The sequence below is a fragment of the Leptonychotes weddellii genome, chromosome 8 (genome assembly GCF_054177405.1).
Source record: "Leptonychotes weddellii isolate Sample4059 chromosome 8, ASM5417740v2, whole genome shotgun sequence".
NCBI lineage: Eukaryota > Metazoa > Chordata > Mammalia > Carnivora > Phocidae > Leptonychotes > Leptonychotes weddellii.
Genome location: NC_138376.1, coordinates 42,286,840 through 42,312,354, shown reverse-complemented (window position 1 = coordinate 42,312,354; position 25,515 = coordinate 42,286,840). Strand labels below are relative to the sequence as shown.

The 25,515-nt window shown below is 35.8% G+C and overlaps 1 protein-coding gene across 1 annotated transcript in view; it reads right to left on the bottom strand.

Moving 5' to 3' along the window:
• Positions 1–25,515, bottom strand: part of HCRTR2 (hypocretin receptor 2) — a 110,002-nt gene that overhangs the window by 19,705 nt on the left and 64,782 nt on the right. Inside the window, exons 2-4 of the mRNA XM_031037896.2 lie at positions 18,837–19,015; positions 10,967–11,210; positions 3,940–4,055 (exon numbers count right to left, since the gene is read on the bottom strand). Of these exons, the coding sequence (XP_030893756.2) occupies positions 3,940–4,055; positions 10,967–11,210; positions 18,837–19,015 (539 nt within the window). The remainder of the gene's footprint in view (positions 1–3,939; positions 4,056–10,966; positions 11,211–18,836; positions 19,016–25,515) is intronic.

The following is a 25,515-nucleotide window of genomic DNA, read 5'->3' as shown; positions in this document are numbered from 1 at the left end:
AAAAAAAAGAAAAAATTTAAATGTTGAATTATCTGAGGTCTAGAACTGGAAAGAACATTGATAGAGTCACACAAACCAAGATTAAGTGGGTCTTAAAAAGAGGACTTTTAGAGAAGAGTCTGTAGAATTTCCAGACTCACTGAATTCCCTGAGTCACATTGTCAAAAAGAATTTAAGTCATTGATTATAACAAAGCACTGGTTAATTCTTTTAACAAAGCTGAAAGTTCTTGAGAAAGTCAGACAAGGTCACACACTTTGCTCACTAATAATCTTACGCTGACAAATTCCAAAGTATGTAACAGATTCCATGCATCTGTAATTTTAAGCAAATAGGATAGGCCCTCCATTTGATGGCTCACTGGATGTAGCCTATGGCACACATAAGGCTTTGGAACTCTGTTTATAGACATTAACAGTTGGAAATTGAGAGTTGCTCAAGCAGAATTCTACATAATCACCCATTTGGGGTTAATTTACTTTATTGTGGCTGCTAAAGTGAGCTCAGCTGAACTTGTCATTTTCCATTCCAATCTGTTTTGTAAATGTTTTTAGTTTCACAGCCCAAGCATTTTATTGTAAATCTTTCAGATCATATGGTTTGCTCTAACCAGAACAATTCATCAAAAGAATGTGGGTTATTTCTAAACCTGCAATACAATTTTGAACTTACTTTAGAGTTTGAGACATGAAGAACTATAAGCTTAAAGAATGGAGAAATAAACTGGCTGGAGTTTAGTAGTTATCTATTCAACGTTTTTTGGAATACTTTCTTAGTGCAAGATACCATGTTAAGTGTTGGGGATTCAATGATGAACAAGACAGATTTAGGTACCCCCAAAGAGTTTTAAAGTTATGTCAATCTGTACATAAATGAATAAATAAATAAAAACATCTATTATATATAGTACACACTTACTAGTAAAAAATATGGAAGTAAGGGAATGCTCTTAACACTGAACATTCCTGGTCAAAATCTCAATCTCAATCTAAAATATCTTCATTCCTATATGCTCATTAAATGCTTTTTCTCTTTCAAGAAATTTTTCAAATTCCAATTTTTCTATGAATAGTTCTCTGATTAATGAGAAATGGATTCCCCAATGTTCTCTTCTATCGAAATGTTCCCAGAACCTTCTCTTATTCTTCTACTCATGTTTTTCTTAGGAAGTATTAATTGAGCAACTGATATGTTCTAAGCATATACAAATTGAAGGGATACAAGATAAAGGCTAGAGTGTACTGTCTTTAGCTTTAGAGTAGAGCAGATAAATAAATACAGAAGGTCATTATAATGTTATTGAAAAGTACTATGTAAATGGGGCACCTGAGTGGCTCAGTCAGTTAAGTGTCCAACTCTTGATTTCAGCTCAGGTCATGATCTCAGAGTTATGAGACTGAGCCCCATGTCAGGCTCCATGCTTGGCACGGAGTCTGCTTGAGATCCTCTCTCTCCCTTTCCTTCTGCTCCTTCCCCCTTTTGCACTCTCTCTCTCTTTCAAAAAATAAATAAATAAAATCTTTTTAAAAAAGTACTATGAAAGATATCTCTTTAAGAAAGTAGTCACATACATGGATTCAACACATACTTGTTATTTTAGATCTATAAACAGAATTAGTTGAAATGACAAATAATAGCATATATTGTTAAGGTATTTTAATCAATGAGTACTTTCTCTGCTCTAGGCACTTGACTTAAGTCATCAAATAAGTGTAATAATTCTGTGAGGTAGATGCTACACAACCCCACTTTAAAATAACGAAAGAGAGGCAGAGAAATTTAAGAAATTGACAAAATTCATGCATCTATTAAGTTGCAGAGTCAAGATTTAAACTCATGCAATCTGGACCTTAAGTCTGTGTTTTTGACTTCTCTGTACTATATCATTTCCGATTATTCACTCCTCAGCTTGTAAGAAGATTCCTATTGCCTTATGACTTGCAGTGTCTTTCTGTGAGAGAAGGATTCTTTCCTTCTCCATGGTTAAGCTTAACCACACGACTTGTTTTGGCCAAAGAGGTACGAAGAGACTTAACATATGCCAGTTCAAAGCAAAGATCAAAGAGACATTACATATTTCTCCCCACTTCCTTGCCCTTTCCCTCAGTCACAGAATGGCATGTCCCAGGAAGTGCTGTTCCTTTAGCCTGAGTTCTGAAATGAGACGGTAAGTAGAGCACAGCCACAGTCCGTCCTCACTACTGACATGGAACATGAGTGAGACACATTGTTGTTGCAAGCCACATACGTTGGGATTGGTTGGGTTTTTTTGTGGTGTTGTTGTTGTTTGTTTGTTTTTTATAGCAGAATAACCTAGCAAAAACTGACTAGTATAATAATACTTACCAAGAAGTAGGTGTGATAGTAACAAACACCCTAAAATATGTGATACCATGGCGAGGGGGACAGTGTTGAGGAAACTATCACTGGGATTGGGAAAACACAACTCATGTTCTACAGTGGCAAACATTTGTTAACTTAGTTGAAAAGACTAGGGGTTAGAATGCTAATAAGTATTGGTACTGATTGCATTTTTAAGGCTATAAAAGTAATTGTTTCTTTGCAAAAATAGAGGAATAGAAACAATTTGGAATTATAAGATATACCAGGTTGACAAGTGCAACTACTGCCCATATTCAACCAGTAAAAGATATCCTGAAAGATGCTTTGACTAACAAAGGTTGAAGGAGACCCAAATTAAGACTCTTCCTCAAAGACCAGATAAGACGTTTGTGAAGTCTTTTTAATGAATTAAGGTATCCCAGTAAATTCCTTTAGTTGGATAAAATATATCAGAGCAAACAGACTAAGGGCATGGCTTTCCATGAGCCTGATAAACTCTAAGTACTGGCAATAACTTTAGAGAAAGAAAGAGATGCATTTCCAAGAAACATGGCATTTTAAGATAAAATTTATAAGTACAAAAGGATGAGCTATATTCTTTGTCTAAACTTTTATAAACTATTTCACATGTTCGTTGGTGATTTACTTGGAATCATCAATGTTCAGCTTAAGTGTTTCCTGCTCTGAATTAGATACTCCTCTACCACATCTTCTTCTGATCCCCTGGCTTATATTTATTAAGATGATTTTCACTCTACATCTGACTTTTTCCCTCCTCTAGTCTATGAATTCATCAATGAATTTGACAGAAGCTTTTAGCTTTTTATCAGATACACATGCAAAAGAAATATGGTAAGTATTTGATGAATGAATAACAGAGAATGAATACACTCGTCGAAGTAGCAAAATTATCTAACAAACTACAATACTCCCAAATCAGCATGATATACCATTTCTAAAAGTCTAAAGTCTGCCTGATTCTCTACTGTGCTAAAAAATTAAGATATTTGAAGCTGGAGGCTTAACACATATAATAAAAGTGTACTACATAAATCTCATATAAAAGACAACATTCTTTACATACAGTCTCAGGAAACGGTAAAGAAATTTTTGTTATTTCTCATACAAAATAAAATTTATAATATTAGTCCTAGACAAAAATCAAGTCAATTAATCACAGAGCTTTACAATTTAAAGTCATTAGGGCAGTTCATAAAATACATTCCCTAAATATCACCCTAAAAAAAATGCCCAGACATATTTCTATGGCTAGGGTCTCATTATTTTAGAAGAATACACAATCCTTTGGTAAGCATATTATGTTGGTTCAGTCTACTCTTAAATTTTATTTATTTTTTTTAGAGATTTATTTGTTTTAGAGAGAGAGACAGCATGTTGGAGGAGCAGAGCGAAAGAATCTTCAAGCAGACTCCCCGCTGAGCACGGAGCAGATGACATCCAGGACCCTGAGATCATGACCTGAGCCAAATCAAGAGCCAGCTACTCAACCGACTGAGCCACCCAGGCACCCCTCTTAAGTTTTATTTTTAAGTGCATCCTATAGAAAACACAAGGAAATTATTTGAAATTACATACCTGGCGACACCAGAGTTTACGAAATATTTGCAGATAGGCCAACACCATAAGACACAGTGGTGCCATGTACGTCACCAGAAAGAAACAAATGTGATACATCTTGGGGTAAATTTCACCTGGAATGAAAGCCAAAATAATAAAATCCTGTTTTATAATTCACCGATTTTTTTAAAGGTCTGTCTGTCAATGTTTTGCCTTTAAAGTACACATTTAACTTCCATATGATTTCACTGGCATGGTATACACACACACACAAATACTGTAATATAGTATTAATTGCTTACACTTACTCAGTATACACACACACGCTAAATGTGAAGTCTTAATTTTATTTAATATACTCAGAGAGGAATAACAGTTAGCCATTTCTTAATTTGTGCTAACATAGGCTATCCAAAGTCAAGCCTTTATTTATAAAAAAAAAAACTTTTTTGTCTGATTACCTCTGGCTAATTAATAAAAATTAATTTGGATTGTGCTATACTTGAATTGCAATAAGAAACAAGACAGTCAAACCTAATTGCTAATGCTTTTGGGAAAAGAATGTAAACTGAGTTGATTTCCTTATTAGAATATGTTTCCTGAGAAATGGGAAGCTAGTCCCAGTTGTACCTCCATATACAAATGTGGAAAAGTTTTGGAAAAATAAACACAGTGAACATTTAATGGTTCCTTTGTTGATTACTATAACAATATAAAATTTCTCTTTCAGTATGTTGTGTGTGTATATATATGTATGTATATATGCATGTGCTTTTAATAAAAACAATATTTTTAGGGATTTTAAAGTTAATTTTTAAACAAATATGATTTTTTTTATATTCATCTCATTTATTTAGTCATAAGCGCCTCTAGGATTGTAGTGATTTCTTATCATTAAGTCTATGGACACAGGTGATACATACCACAGATTAGGTATTTATTCAAGAGTCAATTATTCAATTAATAAATAACATGGTGGCTTAATATAATTTTGTTGGCTTTTTAAAGTATATTTATTACTGGCTTTTAATTAATTTATTTTTTAAAAGATTTTATTTTTAAGTAACCTCTACACTCAACGTGGGGCTCAAATTCACAACCCTGAGATCAAGAGTCACATGCCCCACTGACTGAGCCAGCCAGGTTCCCCTACTGACTTTTTAAATGCTTTCAAGGATATTTTTCCTATGCTAGTATTTGAATATATCACAGTGATCCAGCTACTTTTACTTAAATGCAAAACAGGAAACAGAATATATCCTACATTGTTTCATGGATATTAAATGCCATAATCAGATAGAATTCTAATTGAATGCTAACAAAACAAAGTTTTTTTTTCCTACTTCTAAAAATTAAGCAACCGAATTTGACTTTGATATTGGCAATGAGGTTAGTTCCATACAATTACTGAGGGATAACGCTATCACCTCCATGCATTTTATTTTTTTTCATTGCTTCAGAAAGGGAATATAAGAGCATGAAGACTCAGTTATGTGATCAAATGTGGTAAGGGCAAATTATAGTCAGGATTAACCAATAATAACTATGAAGATGACCACAATAATTGATAAGTTTATCGAACAACCATGCATTTGTTACTGAATGTATTTTAAGTGTATCTATGAGTTTAATATCCTCCACAATCTTGATTCCATAGCCTTATCTTCTAGAGTGGTTGAGTTTAATATTCTACTTAGGCTTCCTTCTAAAACCCTGTCTTCTTTCTCAGGTAGATTTTTTTTTTTTCCACTGTCTTCTTTCTCAGGTAGATATTTTTTTTTTTTCACTGTCATCTCCAGAGGGGCCAGCAGGGTGCCTGTGCTGGCTGGGAGGTCTAAGAGACGGACTTGGGCATCAGTTTTAGCTCTTCTGTGGCCCAAGTGGCCCATACCTAGCTCATCAGTTTCTAACTTCCTTTCAAGCTTATCCTGTAAAACAGGCCAGTTACAGAAAAAGGGATAGAATCCCAGCAGCCTGACTAGAGGAATGACAGCCTTCCTCTCTGAAGTGTTGCAGCCCAAGCAGGCTTCCGTAAGCCCATTTCTGAGGAGCTGGCGGACGACCTCAGCACTTCCCAGGCACCTGAGTGGCTGTGAACTTTTATTTGTTTTGAAGAAAGTGTCACATGACCTTCCCACATAAAAATATACCTTTGAAGCTGATATACCTGTGAAGCCCTGATGTCCCTATCTCAGACAAAACTGAGTGAGTGGAGGAGGGTAGATTTGAGAGGTAATATTCTTCTTTTTTAATTGCAGCTATGGATACCATCACCGTGATAACAGTTTGGGTTTTAAACAGCTGGGAGAGAAAGCTCATTCTGCAGTCAGTATATTTATAAATAGTTGGTAAGATATGTAATTTGCTGGTAAATGCATATTATGATAATGAACACCCACACAGAAAAGCTGATCAAGTGAAATTACACTTGCAGGCTGGGATTAAATGTCTTAATAAAGAGATTATTATAGATAATTGGGGAAACATGATAGTCTTAACATTCTTCATTTCATGCTTACAGTCTAAGCTAATTGAAAACCCAGAGATGCCATTGGAATTTTAAGTTATATGTGTTGAAACTATCTTTGTAGCCTCTCTGCACTTTATGAACAATGTCTTCAATATATTTAAGACATTTATATATAACCTAGAACGTAGTGACAGGAAATTTGTTCCATTTAAGCATTTATACTATAAAACTGCATCTTAAAGATTGACAGTCATTCAAAATTGGTGTCTCTACTCAACTGATGAATAGACACAATCTGAAGAAATTCTTGCATATATATCAAACCAATAAATAAGGAGAAAATGTGGATCTTTATTTAGTCTCTGAAGTCAGAGGATAAAGAATAATATCATATATTAATAAGATAAGACTTAATCTCAGATGAATTAGGTCCATTATTGAAACAACATGTTTTCTCATTATCTAAAAATCTACAAACATTTTCTCTTTCATGCTACACATATCAGGGACTCAATGGCCGAGTAAATTAAATATAATTTCCCAAATATTCAATATAGACTGTCTTTTCAAAGTTTATATGCCCATTAAAGTTTACCTGAATCTTTAATATATTTTACTATCTTCTAATAAATGTTTTCCATAAATGTGTATATATATATACATGTGTGTATATATATATATATATATATTTCCATAAAATGTGTGTGTGTGTGTATATATATATATATATACACATTTCAAAATCTTATAATAGGCCAGATGCTATAATTAGTGTGACTGTAAAGAAGGGCTCCGTTATTATTTCTTTCAGACCACCAAAGAACAATTCAGCAGTAAGCTCCAAGAAGAGAGATTATGAATCTCCATTGTCTAGAAAAATGTTTGGCTAACAGTATATGCTCATTAAATATTGGATGACTGGTGAGACAATTATATCTTTAGTGCAAAAAAGAAGTTACTTTCCTTCCAGTAGGAACCATTCTGTGAAACTATGCATTTACAAAGCAAGTAATCAAGGAACTACGGATATAATTCTGGAATAATCTTAAAACTTAAAAGTGTGAATTAATGTAACATATTCAAAAACATACTTTAAAGATCATTAAAATAAATATTAACACATTTTATTTGTTTTTGAGTATCAAGTGTGTCTGCCAGAAGTTAGGGTTTGTGGTCTTTTTTTTGAAAAAGCTATAGGCAATAATAAATATAATGAGTTGCAGAAATAATTTAACAAGATATTAAATATTTCTGGTAATATTTTCAGTAAGACTAAGAAAGAGTTCTTAGTTATTTTGTACCATGAGTGAGATAGCATTTGCAAGACTTTCCTAAAAGTATTTTGATAGATATGGATAAAGTGACCACATTGTTCACTGACTCCATCCATGCTGGAATATATTGGCTATGGGACAATTATGATATCACCATCTGCTTCTATAATTGTTATTGATTTAACTTACGATAAAAATAAGAAACACAATTCATGAATTAATCTCAAATAGAAGATATTTCACAACAAATTTTTAAAAATTGGGCTAAATGTTTTTGGACTTAGATGTTTGAACTTCAGAGAGCCAACACTGTAAAATGTAATTTCCTATGGACTTTTTAGGTTGTGACTATCACACACATGTCCGAATTTTAACATTTTAAGCTGAACATGGACTTCTAAATAGCCTACATAAACAAAGCTTATACTATGTAAAAATCATTATAATAAACAGTCTAATGATCAAAATGATAAGAACCTACTTTAATTCTTTCATATTCTTCTTGAAAACATTAAGTGATTAACAATTTCATTTAATATTCAAAAAGTTAATTTCATAAATTTTATTGTTTGATTTTGTGGATGATAAACTCAATTTTGTATTGCTTAATTTAAGCCTTTATAATCATGTTAAGTAATTGTGGGTTAATATAAAATCATTTTCAAATAGTTTTCCTAAATTACTTCTGAAGGCTGAGTTTAGATTTTTAAATATTCAACAGTAGGGGTTCCTGGGTGGCTCAGTTAAGTGACCAACTCTTGTTTGAGCCCCAAATCCGGCTCTGTGCTCAGCACAGAGCTGGCTTAAGATTCTCTCTTCCTCTCCCTCTGCCCCTGCCCCTGCTTGTGCTTTCTCTTCCCCTGTCTCTCTTTCACTAAATAGAATAAATAAAATCTTTAACAAACAAACAAATAAATAAATATTCAATAGTTGCTGGCTTTTTTAAGAAAATGTCTCTGCTACAGCTAGATAATAAAATGCTAAAGTTTGAAATGAGTTTTAGATATTTATATTTTTTGCTCAGAGTAATTAGAAAATGATGTAGCTATTTATTTAATCAGAATAACTGACAGGATTCCCTAGCTCTGCAATCTTTTTTGCTAATGAAGGTGAATGCTACTTGATTAAAAAAAAAAGAAAGAAAGAAAAGCTTATAAAAGCAGTCCACAAACTTATCAACTAATTACCAAAATATTTTAGAGAAAATACTATTGATACATGTTAAATAATAGGTGGGTATTTTAATCTATCATTTTCATAAACTTAAAGTATCCAACTTTTGAGTTGAAAGCTTAGATTTAAATATACTTCTTTGCTTCATAATCTGCAAATAATTTATGGCTCAATTTCATCATTAATTAACTAACACATTCTGATCAAAGGATTTTTAGGCTGTTTTCCAGATAGAATTCATTGTATAAGAATTGCATAAGACATGTCACAATTGGTCCCCAAACCACCTTCTTTCCAAACACACTTCTTTAGACCGCATATCCCTACATGACAGAAACTAGAGGTTTGGACCCTCTTTTCTTCTACAAGGGATAGTGCTCTTATATGGGTTTCTTGCTTCTTGGACACCTTTTCCCCTCTTCCCTGTCTGGAGAATTTCTCCTCATCTTTAATTCTTTGCTGAAATGTTAGCAGCTCCTTTGTAAACTTTTGTTCAAATGGCCAGGACTGAGTTTGTTCTCTCATTTGTGCTCCCACCACTTTGTATACCAGTATATTAAAATACTAATCACACTATAAACATTTGTTTATTTGCCTTTCAGTCTCACTACATGGAATGTGTTTCCCTAGGCAGAATCTATTTCTCTCCAGGTTGGCATAATTCCTGGCATATCCTAAGTACTCAAGATGTTATTTGAACATTAAATAAATGGGACTTAAGACTCTTAAGAAATACTCTTACCATTTTGGAATTTTCCATTCCTTTTGTTTTTGTCTACATCATTAATGGGGAAAATTGGGAAAAGATAAAGATGATCCAGAGAAAATACAGCAAGTGAATTCCAAAAAAAAAAATAAAAGAAAGGAAGGGGAAATCTCAATTTCAAAAAGGGCTAGTTAGTTTTTGGGATAAGAGACACAGTAAACTGTGAAATTTTAGTTAATACAGGACTTTGGATAATATATGAAAAATAATCCCAGGGTCTTTTAAATTTTATCTTGTTGTAGTGAAACATACACCTAATTTTTCAGTTCCTGCCTTTTTGCTTTTCAGTGTTCCAAATCAAAGTATCAAGGTAGGAGTTCATATAAATTCAAAGATTCAAATACTCAAAAATACCAGCTCCATAAGCAACCCATGGAGTATCCTGCTTTTGTTAATACATTTTCTAATGTGCATAAATGTACATCTGTCTAGTAAACAAATGCTTTCCTAATGATTAAGTTTCCTAACTATGAACCATTGTTATATATTTATCCAGATGAGGATAGATCCATTTTCCTCAAATTTAATGTAATAATTTTGTAACTAGTACATGACACACTAAAATGCAGGATTAGTTGATTTCCTGTCATTCTTTGCTGTGTCCAGGTTTATGCCATCATCAGGCATCGATAGAAGTGTTTCCACTATTACAGAAAAACCTTCAAAGGCAGTCACTGAGAGTTTTGAACCAAAGGAGCATAAGGCCTCCAAACTTCTGCTTGTTTAAATTTAACTGCCATACATATCAGACTGGAAAACAAAAAGGATTCATAATTAATATAATTCTTAAATCAGAAAATAATTATGCCAGTGATAGCTTATCAGCTTAATATGTTATGAATAAACATAGCATATGGAGATAATTTGACTCAGAGAAGAGCATAGGTCCACATACTCAACTCCAGTCAGGTTTCCAGGCAGGATATGGTTTAAAATGAAAATTCCCAGTTGTATCTGAAGCCCATTAAGAAACTTAACACTTGAGGCAATATAACCTCGTACTATCTCGTAAAATGTTAATCATTCCAGAATACGTATTTGGATCGTATAAATAGCCTTTTCTGTTTTGGAGAATTTAAGAAAAGCTGACATAGTCAAATCTGAATTATAGGAAAAGCCTTCCTTTTGTTCCCTATCTGAAAAATATGAAAACCAGCTGTACATAGTAGTTCCAAAGGACCAGTAGGTGGAACTACTCTGTGAATTTGTTTTGGGTTTCAACCTGGTTTTCATGCTTTTGCAAAACGATATTAACAGGTGTCAATAAAATGCACAAGGCCAGCTTTATAATGGCTATGCAAATCAAATTTTTAGTTTGCATATGTAATATCAATGTCAGCTTATGGGCCATAATGTACTCACCGCCCCAGCGCTCATCACACACTGTAAAGAGAGTGGTTTTATTGGCTAAGCCAGGGAGCATGGTGCTGCACTCCATGACGATGGCCTGAGGAATCATTATAATGCAGGAGACAATCCAGATGATGACAATGCTATTCCTGGCCCTCTTGGCTGTGCTCTTAAACATCAAAGGGTGACAGATCGCATACCATCGATCCAAGGCAATGCAGCTCAGTGTGAGGACAGACACTGACACTGACACGGTCTAGAGAGGAAAAAGAACATAGGACAAGAGAAACCCTTGGTGTTAAATGGATCATTCTTAATGTGCTTACCGGAGAAGAGAAAGGGTCACACAGATAATCAGATTCAAAGTTGTAAGAAAATATTTCACGTAACGTTTTTTACCAAATAATATAATATTAAAAATATATTAGGGAAAACATATTTCCTATTAAGCATGATAAAGGTGCTATGAAAACATTGTAATCACTTTATGCCAAATGTGTTATATGACATGTCTTGCTTTTAAAATAACCAGGAAAGACTATGGACTCTGAGAAACAAACAGAGTTTTAGAGGGAGGGGCGGGGGGATTGGTTAGCCCGGTGATGGGTATTAAGGAGGGCACGTACTGCATGGAGTGCTGGGTGTTATACAAAAAAAATGGATCGTGGATCACCGCAACAAAAACTGACGATGTATTGTATAGTGACTAACATAACACAATAAAATTTAAAAAATTTAAAAAAAAGTGGCTAAACACCTTTAAAAAATATCATATAGAAATTTGATTGCAATGCATTTAATTAGCATTTTTTAAAAATTATGGATACCTCAGTCTATATTTTCAAATAACAAAGGCTATTTGTACATTGGTTCATTTCCAGCATGTTGCACCCAAAGGCAGGAGTTATGTTAGAAGCAAATTCTGTATAGATCTCCTCACCAGAGTTTGCTTATTGCTGGTGTAAGCAACTCACCTCTAAAACTCAAATAGGTTCACCTAGTCCAGATTTTCATAATTAATGCCATCACAAGTGATACTTTAACTTGGAACTTTAAGGAAATAGTAAAGATACATGTTAAGCATGCCTATACCCACATAATCAGTTTATGTAATTATATGTAATGTAACTCCTATCCTGGATGAATCATTGATTCTGGTATCACTCTCAAAATCCCATCTTTAAAAAGAAACCTCACTCCCTTTTCCTTTCTTCTTAGTACTTACAATAAATATTACGTGATATAGTACAATTATTTTTGTTTAACTTATTTATTGTCTGCCTTCTCTATCGGAACAAAACTCTGTAGCAGGAGGGACTGCTACTGTTTTTATTTGTTTATTCTCACAACTGTGTCCCCAGTGCCTGGCACAATGTTTGATGTGCTTAATAATTTTTTTTGAGTTAAGGAATAGTTATAAGCCTCAATCTAAGGTAATAAAGGTGGTCTGGTCCTCTCTCTCATTTTTCTGTCCTGGTTGTATTGATCCCACCCTATGTGGAAGGGTAGTCATCTCTGTTTCTTAGCTCAGGACCTTCTTTGTGGATGCATTGACTTTGGGTGCATATGACTGAAAAGGATCTAAGAGCCTGGGCTAAGTGTCACGATGACGAACCTGTTTTCGCTTCCCACCAGCTAGGTGTGCACTGTTGGCTTACCCATTTTATAGGGTTTTTTTTTTAAAGATTTATTTATTTATTTGAGAGAGAGAGAGTACACATGTATATGTGACAGGCAGGAGGCAGAGGGAGAGAATCTCAAGCAGACTCCCTGCTGAGCCCAGAACCTGACATGGGGCTCAATCTCATGACCCATGAGATCATGACCTGAGCAGAAATCATGAGTTGGGCACTTAACCGACTGAGCTACCCAGGCATTCCATCCATTTTACAGTTTTAAGCCAAATGCTTATGTGTTGTTATTTTTTTTTTTGTTAAATGAGTGAAACTGACAGGATACAATTCTTGTTACTCTGATTCTTTTGATTCTAATCGGAGGGGGAGTCGAACCATGAGAGACTATGGACTCTGAGAAACAAACTGAGGGTTCTAGAGGGGAGGGGGGTGGGGGGATGGGTTAGCCCGGTGATGGGTATTAAAGAGGGCACGTTCTGCATGGAGCACTGGGTGTTATACGCAAACAATGAATCATGGAACACACTACATCTAAAACTAATGATGTAATAATATATGGTGATTAACATAACAACAACAAAAAAAGGCAGTATAGTTGAAATCAATTCTGCAACCAGGTTTCCTGGGCATGAATCCCACCTCACTTGATAAGTGTATGATCTTGGGTAAGTTCCTTAACCTCTCTATTTCTCGGTTTTCTCATCTGTAAAACTGGATGATAATAGTACCCAACCATGGAATTATAGGGACAGTCAGTTGATATGTGAAATGACTAGGCCTGGCCTGCCCCATAAATGCTATGTAAGTGGTTGTTATTACTTATTATGATTATGGCAATGATTATGGTGATTATACTATTACTTTTCTCTTCCATTCTCAAGCTTGGCAGTCTAACTTTTAATTAGAACGGACTGCTTTTTAGTGAGGAAAAAAAAATCACAGAAATTACAAGTAAAAGACTAAACTATGCTAAATTCTTGGAGGGTTAATTGCATTTTAAATGTAACTTTACAGGCTGAACTCTATCAGAGAGGGTTTAGATGGCTTGATGACTCCTGAGAATTACTTGGTCCATCTTAGAGCTGATTCATGTGTCCTTCTCAAACCAACGCTTTTCCTTCCAACTCCCATTTTTCCCCCATAAATATGCCAAGCACTCAGGACCCCTCAATACTATTGGTAACTTGGGAATAGAACTGTGGTAGCCTAGATCTGCACAGCCGACCTTTCATAGTTGCTGGGCCAGGGCTATATTTATCCAATCTAGCTATCAGAAGTGTAAAATGCTCAGCAAGGCTTAGTGATTTATCATTCATGAATTCTAATCAACATGGGTGAATGGGATAGAGGTAACATGGCTCAAATTAAAAAGTCATTTCTAGTATTTCCCTTTACTATTAAATAGTAATTATCACTTAAAAACAGTTCACTTAAAAGACTGCCATCCAGTGACAACAGTGAGCCAAAGAGCAGTGGTTCTCTGTTATGTGGCTACATGAGAGAATATGTTGACATGGTTAATCTAACAGTAGAATTCATTGAATGGACCCTTGGCAATTGGTGATTTAATATTCACTGTTTGACTACTGTATTTGCTGGTGCATAATACACACTAGCATCCAATTCACAACATTTTCTTGGGGGGTATATAAAATGGCATCTTATCCCAAGTGATTACAAATGACAGTTTCTTGCTGCTTTCACTTCTAGGAGTGCACTTCTGTGTGCCTTTTTCATTTAGAGTTTGATATTAGCGTAAAACAACCTGGTAGCAAATCATTTGAGAATGAGTCCAGTGGAGATTATGAATGTTATAAACAAAGTGGGATAAGAGGATGTGAACTTCTGCTGTTAGGTGCTTGACCTTTCACTCATACTGTGGGCACCCTGTAGTCTGGGCAATGCTGGAGACTTGCTTCAGTAGATGATGAGTCTGTTCTATGCTAGCGTAGAGCTATGACAAAAAGGCCTCAGAGATCCATGGCAAGTCGAAATGGAAATTTGGGGGCACCTGGCAGACTCAGTCGGTACAGCATGAGACTCTTGATCTTGGGGTTGTTTGAACCCCACACTGGGGACAGAGATTACTTAAAAATGTTTAAAAACTAAAAAAAAGAAGAAAGAAAAGAAACAGAAATTTTGCCGTATCACAGATTTGGATATAGGCACTGAAAGATTGGAAGGTGGGAAAGTGTGACTGAGAGTGAAGGAGCCTATTCCGCCACCCACCACCCACTACCTCCATTTCAGGCGGCTTTTTGTTCTTCTTTTCCTGACATTTCCTATGTAGGGCTTCTTCTGCAGCTGAAAAAAAAGTCACTCTGAAAAAGTAGCCAACTGCTCCTATAAGTGTGAGAATAAAAATGAAGTATGTTATAATTTTCTAAGAAATTCATGTTAATTATTCTGTAAATAGTCCAGTAAATGTTAATGGTCTTGGATTTATAGAATTATTAAAAATACAAAAGGGTCATTTGAATTATTCAGCTAAGCTTTATTACATTTGTGAGATTTTTAGGATTTTTGAGCATTTTGTGAAGTGTTATTGTAGATCAGTCATAAACCTAAAGGTTGTATTATATTCTATTTAGAAGAAAAAATGGCATATAAGTCATAGAAAATTAATGCATGTTCAATGAATCTTAAATACAACCGAATAACCTTAAAATCTGGCTGGATAAACATTTTTGTAATAATTTTTTAAGCATTCAGTGGGACATAAGTTTCATATCAGGGACAAAAGCCATCAGTTTCAGAATATCACAACTAAGGGAAAACAACTTCAAATTTGAATGAATGGCTTATTGTCCATTGATATTGCTCATTCCATTTGGGGAAATTCTATGGAAAATGGGCAATAAATGTTGAGAGAATTTGGAGATACTAGTTTTACCAGTGCCCCAAGTTTTTTGTGCATTTATAACTTTTCATCAAGAAGCAATGCTGAATGAGGTAATGAATGGATCTAGTCTTTTTTCATCTGACTCAGATCTTGTGGTTACTCAGTAGTTTTCCTTGGCCTATGGAGGAGAGAATCAACTGAGATCTTGACTAGACAGGACACTATAGAGAAGGAAACAAAATCTCTCAGGAAATGAAGATGTTTCATCACTGTAGGAATTGCTAATAAGTTGTGCTAAATGAAATTGTACTGTCAATAACTTTAAGAGAGACCCATGCCCTGCATCACTCACTGGATACACACTGCATCCAGTCTGTCCTTGAGTGCTCATAGGAGAGTCTGGAATACCTGGTATATAAGAAGTTATCATTGTGCTTTAGAGCAGAACTATACCTACTACAGGGTGATGCACTCCTCCCTCATCACCCCACTGTTCATTGAGGAATCTTCTGGTTTGTAGAGAGAGCATAGAATACTCTCACTTAGCCAATAGAAGAATCTGGACAACTGCCTGCATCTTGAAACTTAAGATGATCCCTCAAATTTTCCCCTGGATGGTTATTAAAACCAAGAGATGGTAAAATATTAGAATTCTGGGCTATTTGCAACTTCTCCAGTGTCTCCATGCAAAACCATAAGACCAATATCTTACTGATTTTTTTAAATAAGGATACTTACCTTTGTTGCTCAATGTACTATTTATCTCAAAACAGAAAAAGTTACTGAATTTTATTTTTGTAACACATTCATGGTTTTCATCTGACTGACACAGACTAAACTTATAGCTAATGCTTGCAAAAAAGCTTATAATGTCCGTGGCATTTTATACTTTCTATACTGTCAATGATGTCTAATCTAATCTTAAAAATTATCACTTTTACTTATGAGGTTATTGAAGAACTATTGGGGTAAAGATCTCTTCATAACACTTCAGATCCAAAAGCATAATCAATATAATTTCTAGCAATGGGTTATTTGTGTCTCCTCTGACTTTTGTTTTTTATTAAAACTTTACTTTGGGGATACATTTAAGATCACAGCAAAATTGAGAACGTACAGAGATTTCCCATATACTCCCTGTCTCTCCCATTATCAGCTTCCCTCCACCAGAGGGGTACATCTCTTACAATTGATGAACCTACATTGATACATCATAATCATCAGAAGTCCATAGTTTATATTGTGGTTCACTCTTAGTGGTGTACATTCTCTGTGTTTAGAAAAATGTATAATGACATATATCTACCATTATACTATCATAATCTGTGCTTATCACTTCCTACCTCTGGCAACCATTTATCTTTTTACTGTCTCTCTAGTTTTGCCTTTTCCAGAATGTCATATTATTGAAATCATACAACATGTAGCCTTCTCAGCTTGGGCTTCTTTTACTTAGTAATAAGCATTTAAGTTCCCCCATGTCTTTTCATGGCTTGACAGTTCATTTCATTTTAGCGCTGAATAATATTCTACTGTCTGGATGTACCACAGTATATTTATCCATTCACCTACTGAAGGACATCTTGGTTGCATCTAAGTTTTGGTGATTGTGAATAAAGCTGCTATAAACATTTGTATGCAAGTTTTTGTGTAGACATAAGTTTTCAGCTCCTTTGGGTAAATACCAAGGAATGCAACTGTTGGATCATATGAAGAGAGTATGTATAGTTTTATAAGAAAACTCCCAGAGTGTGTATCAAAGTGGCTGTACCATCAGCAATAAATGAGAGCTCCTGTTACTCCACATCCTCACCAGCATTTGATGTTGTCAGTGTTCCAAAATCTGGCCATTCTAATAGGTATAAGGTGGTATTTCATTGTGATTTTAATTTGCATTTTGCTGATGATATATGATGAGGAGCATCTTTTCATACACTTCTTGCCATCTGTATATCTTATTTGGTGAAGTCCTGTTAAGGTCTTTGGCCCATTTTTTTATTGAGTTGTTTCCTTATTGTTGAATTTTAAGAGTTCTTTGTATGTTTTGGGTGCCAGTCCTTTATTATATGTATCTTTTGAAAATATTTTCTCCCGGGTCTTTGTCTTCCCATTCTCTTGTCTTTCACAGAGTAGAAGGTTTTAAATTTAGTGAAGTTGGCTTATCAATTATTTCTTTCAAGGAACATGCCTTTGGTGTTGTATCTAAAAAGTCATCAATGTAACCAAGATCATCTAGGTTTTCTTCTTTGTTATCTTATAGGAGTTTTACATTTTATACTCAGGTCTACAATACATTCTGAGTTTTTGTGAAGGGTGTAAGGTTTGTGTCTAGATTTTTTTTTTTTTTTGCATGTCCAATTGTTCTACCTGCACCAATTTTTCATTATTGGGAGCATATTTTCATCCCTTCCAAATACTGTGATCACCATCTGGGAGACCGGATGGAGTAGGGAATGTGGGGTGGAGGATGGTTACAGGAAGACAAGCAGGGAATGGCATGATCTCATTCACTGTCCAATTGCTAAAGGGAATCCATCTCTTTGAGGGCTGTGGCTATGGCTACTAGCTTAAAAACATTTCACTTTCAAAGATTTAGAACTATCAGAATATCCACAACAAAATTATTCTCTGAAAGCATCTGTTCTCAATTTCTTATAGGACAATTCACCGTAGAAAAGCTACTTTCACACAGAACAATAAAATGTCTAACGATGTTGATGAGGATGACTGATGTTTGTTGAGAATAGACTATATTTTTATAAGATCATCATCTGCCAGAGAGTAATCACTATGCCAAGTAATTTGTATAAATTAGCTAAGGAAAATGTCATAACCATAGGAGTTAGCTATAATTAAAATTATTATCCTTCTCTAATAAGTGAATCACAAAGAGCTTGTGTATTTGGCTCAATAGCATACATTCAATAAATAGCAGAACAGAGATTCCAAACCTGGTAGCATGATTCAGAACCAACACTAAAATCTGTTCACTGCATTGCTTTGATCACATAGCTTTAATTTCTCAGTGTGAAACAAAACCACTTATAAAAATAGACAGACCTTGCTTATTTGAACTAGAAGAGGCTCAATCATTAATTTGTTCAATTTCCTTATTTTACAGTGGGAGAATTTGAAATCAGAGAAATAAAAGGTTTGTTCAGCATCTAATGATGACTTGAGGATTCTGTTGTTTTATTTTTTACCCAGAACTTAACTTATTTACCTCAAAATTATCAAGTATTACTTTTCTTAAGTTTGCTAATTCCAGAAGCAGGTATATTTCTCTCTTAGCTCACTAATTAATTTACCAGACGATTATAACTGAAAATACTTTTCAATCCTTAATTGAAAATACTTTTTCAGTAGCTTCTGTGTTTGGATAAAAAGAAGTGTGAAAGACAATTACCTGTAAATATGGAATAACTTTACAGAGGGACTGTCCAAAGAACCAGGTCTCAGTGATGTCTACCACCAATGTGGCTGGAAGGCAGGTAATGGTCACGAGCACATCAGCCAGAGAAAGGTTGACTATGAAGTAGTTGGTTACCGTCCTCATGTGGTGGTTCTTCCACACTGCCACACAAACTAATTTGGGGGGAAAAAAAGAATAGTTACTATTAAGGACTAAATATTTTTGTCCTTACAAAATTTAGGTTGAAATCCTAACACCCAGTGTGATGGTATTAAGTGGTGGGTCTTTAGGAGGTGAATAGATCATGGTGTTAGAGACCACAAGAATGGGATTAGTGCCGTTATAAAAGGGACCCCAGAGAAATCCTTTGACTCTCCCACCATCTGAGGCCAAAATGAAAAAAACTGCTGGCTATAAATCAGGAAACTGGCCCTTACCAGACATTGAATCTGCTACAGCCTTGATCTTGGACTTCTCAGATTCCAGAACTGTGAGAGATACATTTATGGGGTTTATAAGCCACTAGTTTATGGTATTCTGGTTATAGCAGCCCAAATAGACTAAGACAGTAACTATACAAAGAAAATAGGTACTGATTAGGAAACATTGCCAAGCTAATTAATGCTCCTGTAAAGACCACAAATAAATATTGAAAAAGGAAGATGATTTAAGGCTGTACTGTTTTCATTGAATCAGTCAGTTTGTGTGAATGCTGAATCCATGCTTACCATCAGTTCATTTACCTTACAAGACATTTCTCAATGGATCATAAGACTGCATTAATTTCTACTTGATTTTGAATTGTGATTCCCAGAAGTTGAGGAACAATCTTTGATTCTTCTTTGTATTCCCTCAGTGCTCAGCATGTAGCAGAGAGTCAAGAAATATTTACTGGAGTGAAATGAATTAGGAGCTAGCTATTTTCAATGAACTGTAGTGTTTGCCTCAACCATGACGTTTAACCTATCTACTCCCAAACTCTGCATTTGGAACTTTTAATTGACGAGGAGGTTTAAAAGACAAAAGCCAACAATTTTTCAGCCCCTATTATTAGCAAACACTGAGCTATATGGTTCATATACTTAGGTCGTTTAATCTTGACAATCCCAAGGGAAGACATTGTTACCATCATTTTATATATGCAGTAATTGAGACACAGGGAATTCATGGAGCTTGGCTAGGGACAAATGGCTCATAAAGCACAGAACTACAGCTACAACTAGGGATTCAACACCAAGTGAGGTGTTGCTTTTTTGTTGGGGGTGGTGGTGAACTAGTTATAACAAAGCACATATATATACTCTAGAGACTCAGTCCTCTTTCCTCTCTATTACTCTGGATGGCCTCTAAACGTCACCTCAAATCAAACACATTTTTCAATACTTTCTGGGTTGAGCCTTCCTCATTGCCTTTCAGCTTATCTTCATTTTTAAAAGCTGTTCTATCTTGGGCGCCTGGGTGGCTCAGTTGGTTAAGCGACTGCCTTCAGCTCAGGTCATGATCCTGGAGTCCCGGGATCGAGTCCCGCATTGGGCTCCCCGCTCTGCGAGGAGCCTGCTTCGCCCTCCAACCCTCCCCCTTCTCATGTACTCTCTCTCTCTCATTTTCGCTCTTTCAAATAAATAAATCTTAAAAAAAAAAAAAGCCATTCTATCTTATTCAGTTGCTCTTTATGGAAAGAACATCCAGTTCCCCAATTCTCTGTTTTTCTCTGTGTGGTGTATCCAAAGGTTACATAATCACTGGCTCAAGAATTATATAGGTGTAAGCCCTGTTACCCACATCTACTGATGGGTTGCTTCACTGACAGTAACTGCAAATTTGCCTTGGGTATCATCAACCTGTCAGAGCTGTCACCTATGCACCCAAATGATGCAGTGATTGTGGAAAAATAAAAGCATATTTTGTTAAATTTAAGTCACTAAGTAAAGATTTCTTTTTGACAATTATGTACCACTTATTAAGAGTTTCATACGCTGAAGAAACTGAAATTATCTTCCAGTCACCAGCATATGCTAAGTTAATAAAATCTCTGAATTCCTGAGGATCTAATTTTGAAAACTTTACATCTTTCTCTAATTCCAGAACATTAGTACCCAAAAACTCAGATGAACTTTGTTAGGGTAAACTGTAGTCTTTACTATTTGAAAGTGATAATGCTGAATGATTTACTTCCCAGAAACACTTGAAGACACACACACACACACACACACACACAGGTACACTCTCAGTTGACTAGCACATTATCATGGCTTGTTATGAGAAAATTGATATAAGTCTCACACCACTGATATTTAGTCAACAAATGGTCCAAATGGTACAATTTTGGATCTAGGAAAGAAAGTAAGACTTAAAAAAATATAAGCAGTTCTAGATTGACTCCTAATTCTCCATATTTTGGAAGTGAGGCAATGATGGAAAGACAGTGTTGATGCATTATGACTAGCTAATATGAGAAAAGTATTTTTTCAGGAAATATTTCTATACTATTTACTATGTGTCATGCCCTGTTCTAAGCAATGTAAATTATTAACTAGTTTCAGTCTAATGATAACACTATAAGTGATTATTATTACTATCCCTGCTTAACAGTTGTGAAACTGAGGCTAGAGAAGTTAAGGAAACTACCTAAGGACAAATAGCTTGTAAGTGGTAGAGCTTAGGTTTAAATCTTATCCACCGTGCTATGCTATCTTAATATATCTTTTTTTAGTATAGTTGATACACAATGTTACATTAGTTTCAGGTATACCACTTAGTGATTTGTCATGTGTATACATTATGTTATGTTCACCACAAATGTGGCTATGCCATCTGCCTTGTTACATTACTATTACAATATCATTGACTGTATTCCTTAGGCTCTGCCTTTTATTCCCATGATTTACTCATTCCATAACTGGAGGCCTGTTACATCTGATAAGGGGTGAATATCCAAAATACATAAAGAACTTATACAACTCAACACCAAAACAACAATCTGATTTAAAAATGGGCAGAGGAGCTGAATAGTCATTTTTCCAAAGAAGACATACAGATGGCCAACAGCCACATGAAAAGATGCTCCACATCACTAATTGTCAGGGAAATACAGATCAAAACCACAATGAGATATGATCTCATACCTGTTAGAATGGTTAAAATAGAAAAATACAAGAGAGAGAGATTGGAAGATAGCAGTGGAATAGGAGGATCCTAGGCTCACCCTGTCCCACAAATACAACTAGATAACTTTCAAATCATCCTAAATATCCCATAAATCAACATGAAGACTGGAGAACAAACTCCACAATTAAAGGTAGAGAAGAGGCCACATCAAAGAGGGTAGGAAATGCAGAGATGAAGTTTGTGAGAGAAACAGATCATGGTCAATGTGGTGGGGAGGGAGTCACAGCTGCAAAGAAGGCTAGAGACAGACTAGCACACAAGGGAGTGCATGGGGAAAACAAATTCCCATAGCAATTAGGGTGGAAAGCAAGAGGGGCTGAATTTTTTGAGTTCTTGCAAACAGCAGGGCTTAAAGCCTGGAGTTTTAAAGGTGAGGGGGCTTGGCTGGGATAGAGCCTGGAAGACATTGGGGCTGCTTTAGAGAAAAGGAAAGGCAAATAGCCTGAAGACATACAGCATGGAACCAGCTATCTGAAGTGCACCTGGGGCACATAGTGGGGAGGTTATTCATTCATCTCAGAGCATGTTCCAAAGAGGCAGCATTCATGGAGAGACACTTCAGGAACAAAGGAACTAAGTAATGCCATTTCCCTCCCCCATCCCTTAGCATAAATACAGCCTACCTGTGGGAAGCAGCACAGTGTCCACACTGCTACCTAACTTGCTTACACCAAGACCCACATCACACTCCAGTGGAACTGCCCTTCTTAGTCATGCTCATCTCAGTCCCAGCATGGTGCCCACCTCCCCCCCACCCTGAGAAACTGGCTCAAACCCTTGCTCACACTGTGTTTCCCAATGCAGGAGTTTTGCAGAGACTCAGTTCTGGAGGCCACTGTGACAGAACTTACTTCACAAACAGACCAGAGTACACCTAGTTAAAATATGCTACATTTTGGCCAGGGACCAAACACTGCCCACAATGGGCAATGAGAGCTTCTGCAGATGACTGGCCTGAAGGACAAAGCAGCCAGGACAAAACAGCAGAGCACACACAGCACACATGGGAACACTCCTGAAAGCACCAGGCCCTGGAGAACACGGGACACTACACAGCAAGGCACTACATGACCTCTTTTTCATAAGGCCATTACCTTCAAGAATAGGAGATGTAGCTGACTTTCTTAACACACAGAAAAAGGCACAGAGACTTAGACAAAATGAGGAAGGAAGACAGAGAAATTTACCCCAAATGAAAGAACAGGACAAGGCCATAGCTGGAGATCTAAGCAAAACAGATATAAGTAACATGTCTGATAGAGAATTTAAAGTAATGATCACAAGGATACTCAATGGACTTGAGTAGAGTAGAAGACATGAAAGAGATCTTTAACACAAAGATAAGAAATAACAGAGCAGAGAGAAAGGGCTCAATAAACAAAATGAGAAACATGCTTGATGGAATGAACACTAAGTTGAAAGAGGTAGAAGAATGAATTAAGGACCTAGAAGACAGAGTAATGGAAAGTAATCAAGCTGAACAAAAGAGAGAGAAAAAAATACTTATGGAAAATGATACTAGACTTAGGGAACCCAGTGACTCCATCAAATGTAATAACATTCAGATTACAGGAGTCCCAGAAGAAGAAGAGAGAAAAGAGGGCAGAAAATTTATTTGAAGAAATAATAGCTGAAAACTTCCCTAATCTGGGGAAGGAACAGGTATCTGGATCCAGGAGGCACAGAGAACTCCCATCAAAATCAACAAAAGCAGATCCACACCAAGACATATTGTAACTAAATTGGCAAAATATAGTGATAAAGAAAAAAATTTAAAAGCAGGAAGACAAGGGGCAGCTGGGTGGCTCAGTCATTAAGCATCTGCCTTCGGCTCAGGTCATGATCCCTGGGTCTTGGGATCAAGCCCTGCATCAGGCTCCCGGATCTGCAGGAGGCTTTCTTCTACCGCTCCCACTCTCCCTGCTTGTGTTCCCTCTCTCACTGTGTCTCTCTCTGTCAAATAAATAAAATCTTTATAAAAAAATAAGTAAAAGCAGGAAGACAAAAGAAGACAGTAACTTATAGTAGAAAACCCATAAGGCTAGCAGAGGATTTTTCAGCAGAAACTTTCAAAGCCAGAGGGGAGTGGCATGATATATTCAAAGTGCTGAATGGGAAAAATCTGCAGCCAAGAATAGTCTATCCACCAAGGTGATCATCCAGAATAGAAGGAGAGATAAAGAGTTTCCCAGACAAACAAAAATTAAAGGAGTTCATGATCACTAAACCAGCCCTGTAAGAAATACTAAAGGGTACACTTTGAGGGTAAAGGAGAGACCAAGAGTGATAGTACAAAGGTAGGGAACACAAACATAAAAACAATAAAAATGAATATTTCTGTAAAAAATCTGTCAAAGAATTCACAAAATAGGAGAATGTAAAACATAATAATATATACCTAAAATGTGGAAAGGACAGGAGTAAAAATGTGTTCAAACTTAAAAGACCATGAAATTAATATAGATTGCTATATGTAGAAGAGGTTATATACAAACCTAATGGTAACCATCTATCAAAAACCACTAATAAATATACAAAGAATAGAGAGAAAGAAATCCAAATGTATCACTGAAGAAAATCAACAAAACATGAAAGAGAGAAAGATAAGAAAGATTCAGAGAAAATCTTCAGAAACAACCACAAAATAAGTAACAAAATGACAATAAATACATGTCTATCAATAATTACTTTGACTGTAAATGGACTAAAAGCTTCAATCAAAAGGCATGGGGTGACAAAATGGATACGCCATCTATACCTTGCCTACAATAGACTCATTTTAGACCTAAAGACACCTGAAGATTGAAAGTGAGAGGGTGGATGGGGGTGCCTGGGTGGCTCAGATGGTTAAGTGTCTGCCTTTTGCTCAGGTCATGATCCCAGGGTCCTGGGATTGAGCCCCATGCTGGGCTTCCTGCTTCTCCCTCTCCTCCCCACTTGTGTTCCCTCTCACTACTTCTGTCTCTCTCAAATAAATAAATAAAATCTTAAAAAAAAGAAAGTGAGAGGATGGAGAAACATCTATTATGCAAATGGTTGTCAAAACAAAGTCAGACAAAGTACAGCATCCTTTCTTGATCAAAACTCTTCAGAGTATAGGCATAGAGGGTACATACCTCAATATCATAAAAGCCATCTATGAAAAACCTACAGGGAATATTATTCTCAATGGGGAAAAACTGAGAGCTTTCCCCCTAAGGTCAGGAACGCGGCAGGGATGTCCACTATCACCACTGCTATTCAACATAGTATTGGAAGTCCTAGCCACAGCAATCAGACAACAAAAAGAAATCAAAGGCATCCAAATCGGCAAAGAAGAAGTCAAACTCTCACTCTTTGCAGATGATATGATACTTTATGTGGAAAACCCAAAAGACTCCACCCCAAAACTGCTAGAACTCATATAGGAATTCAGTAAAGTGGCAGGATATAAAATCAATGCACAGAAGTCAGTGGCATTCCTATACACCAACAACAAGATGGAAGAAAGAGAAATTAAGGAGTC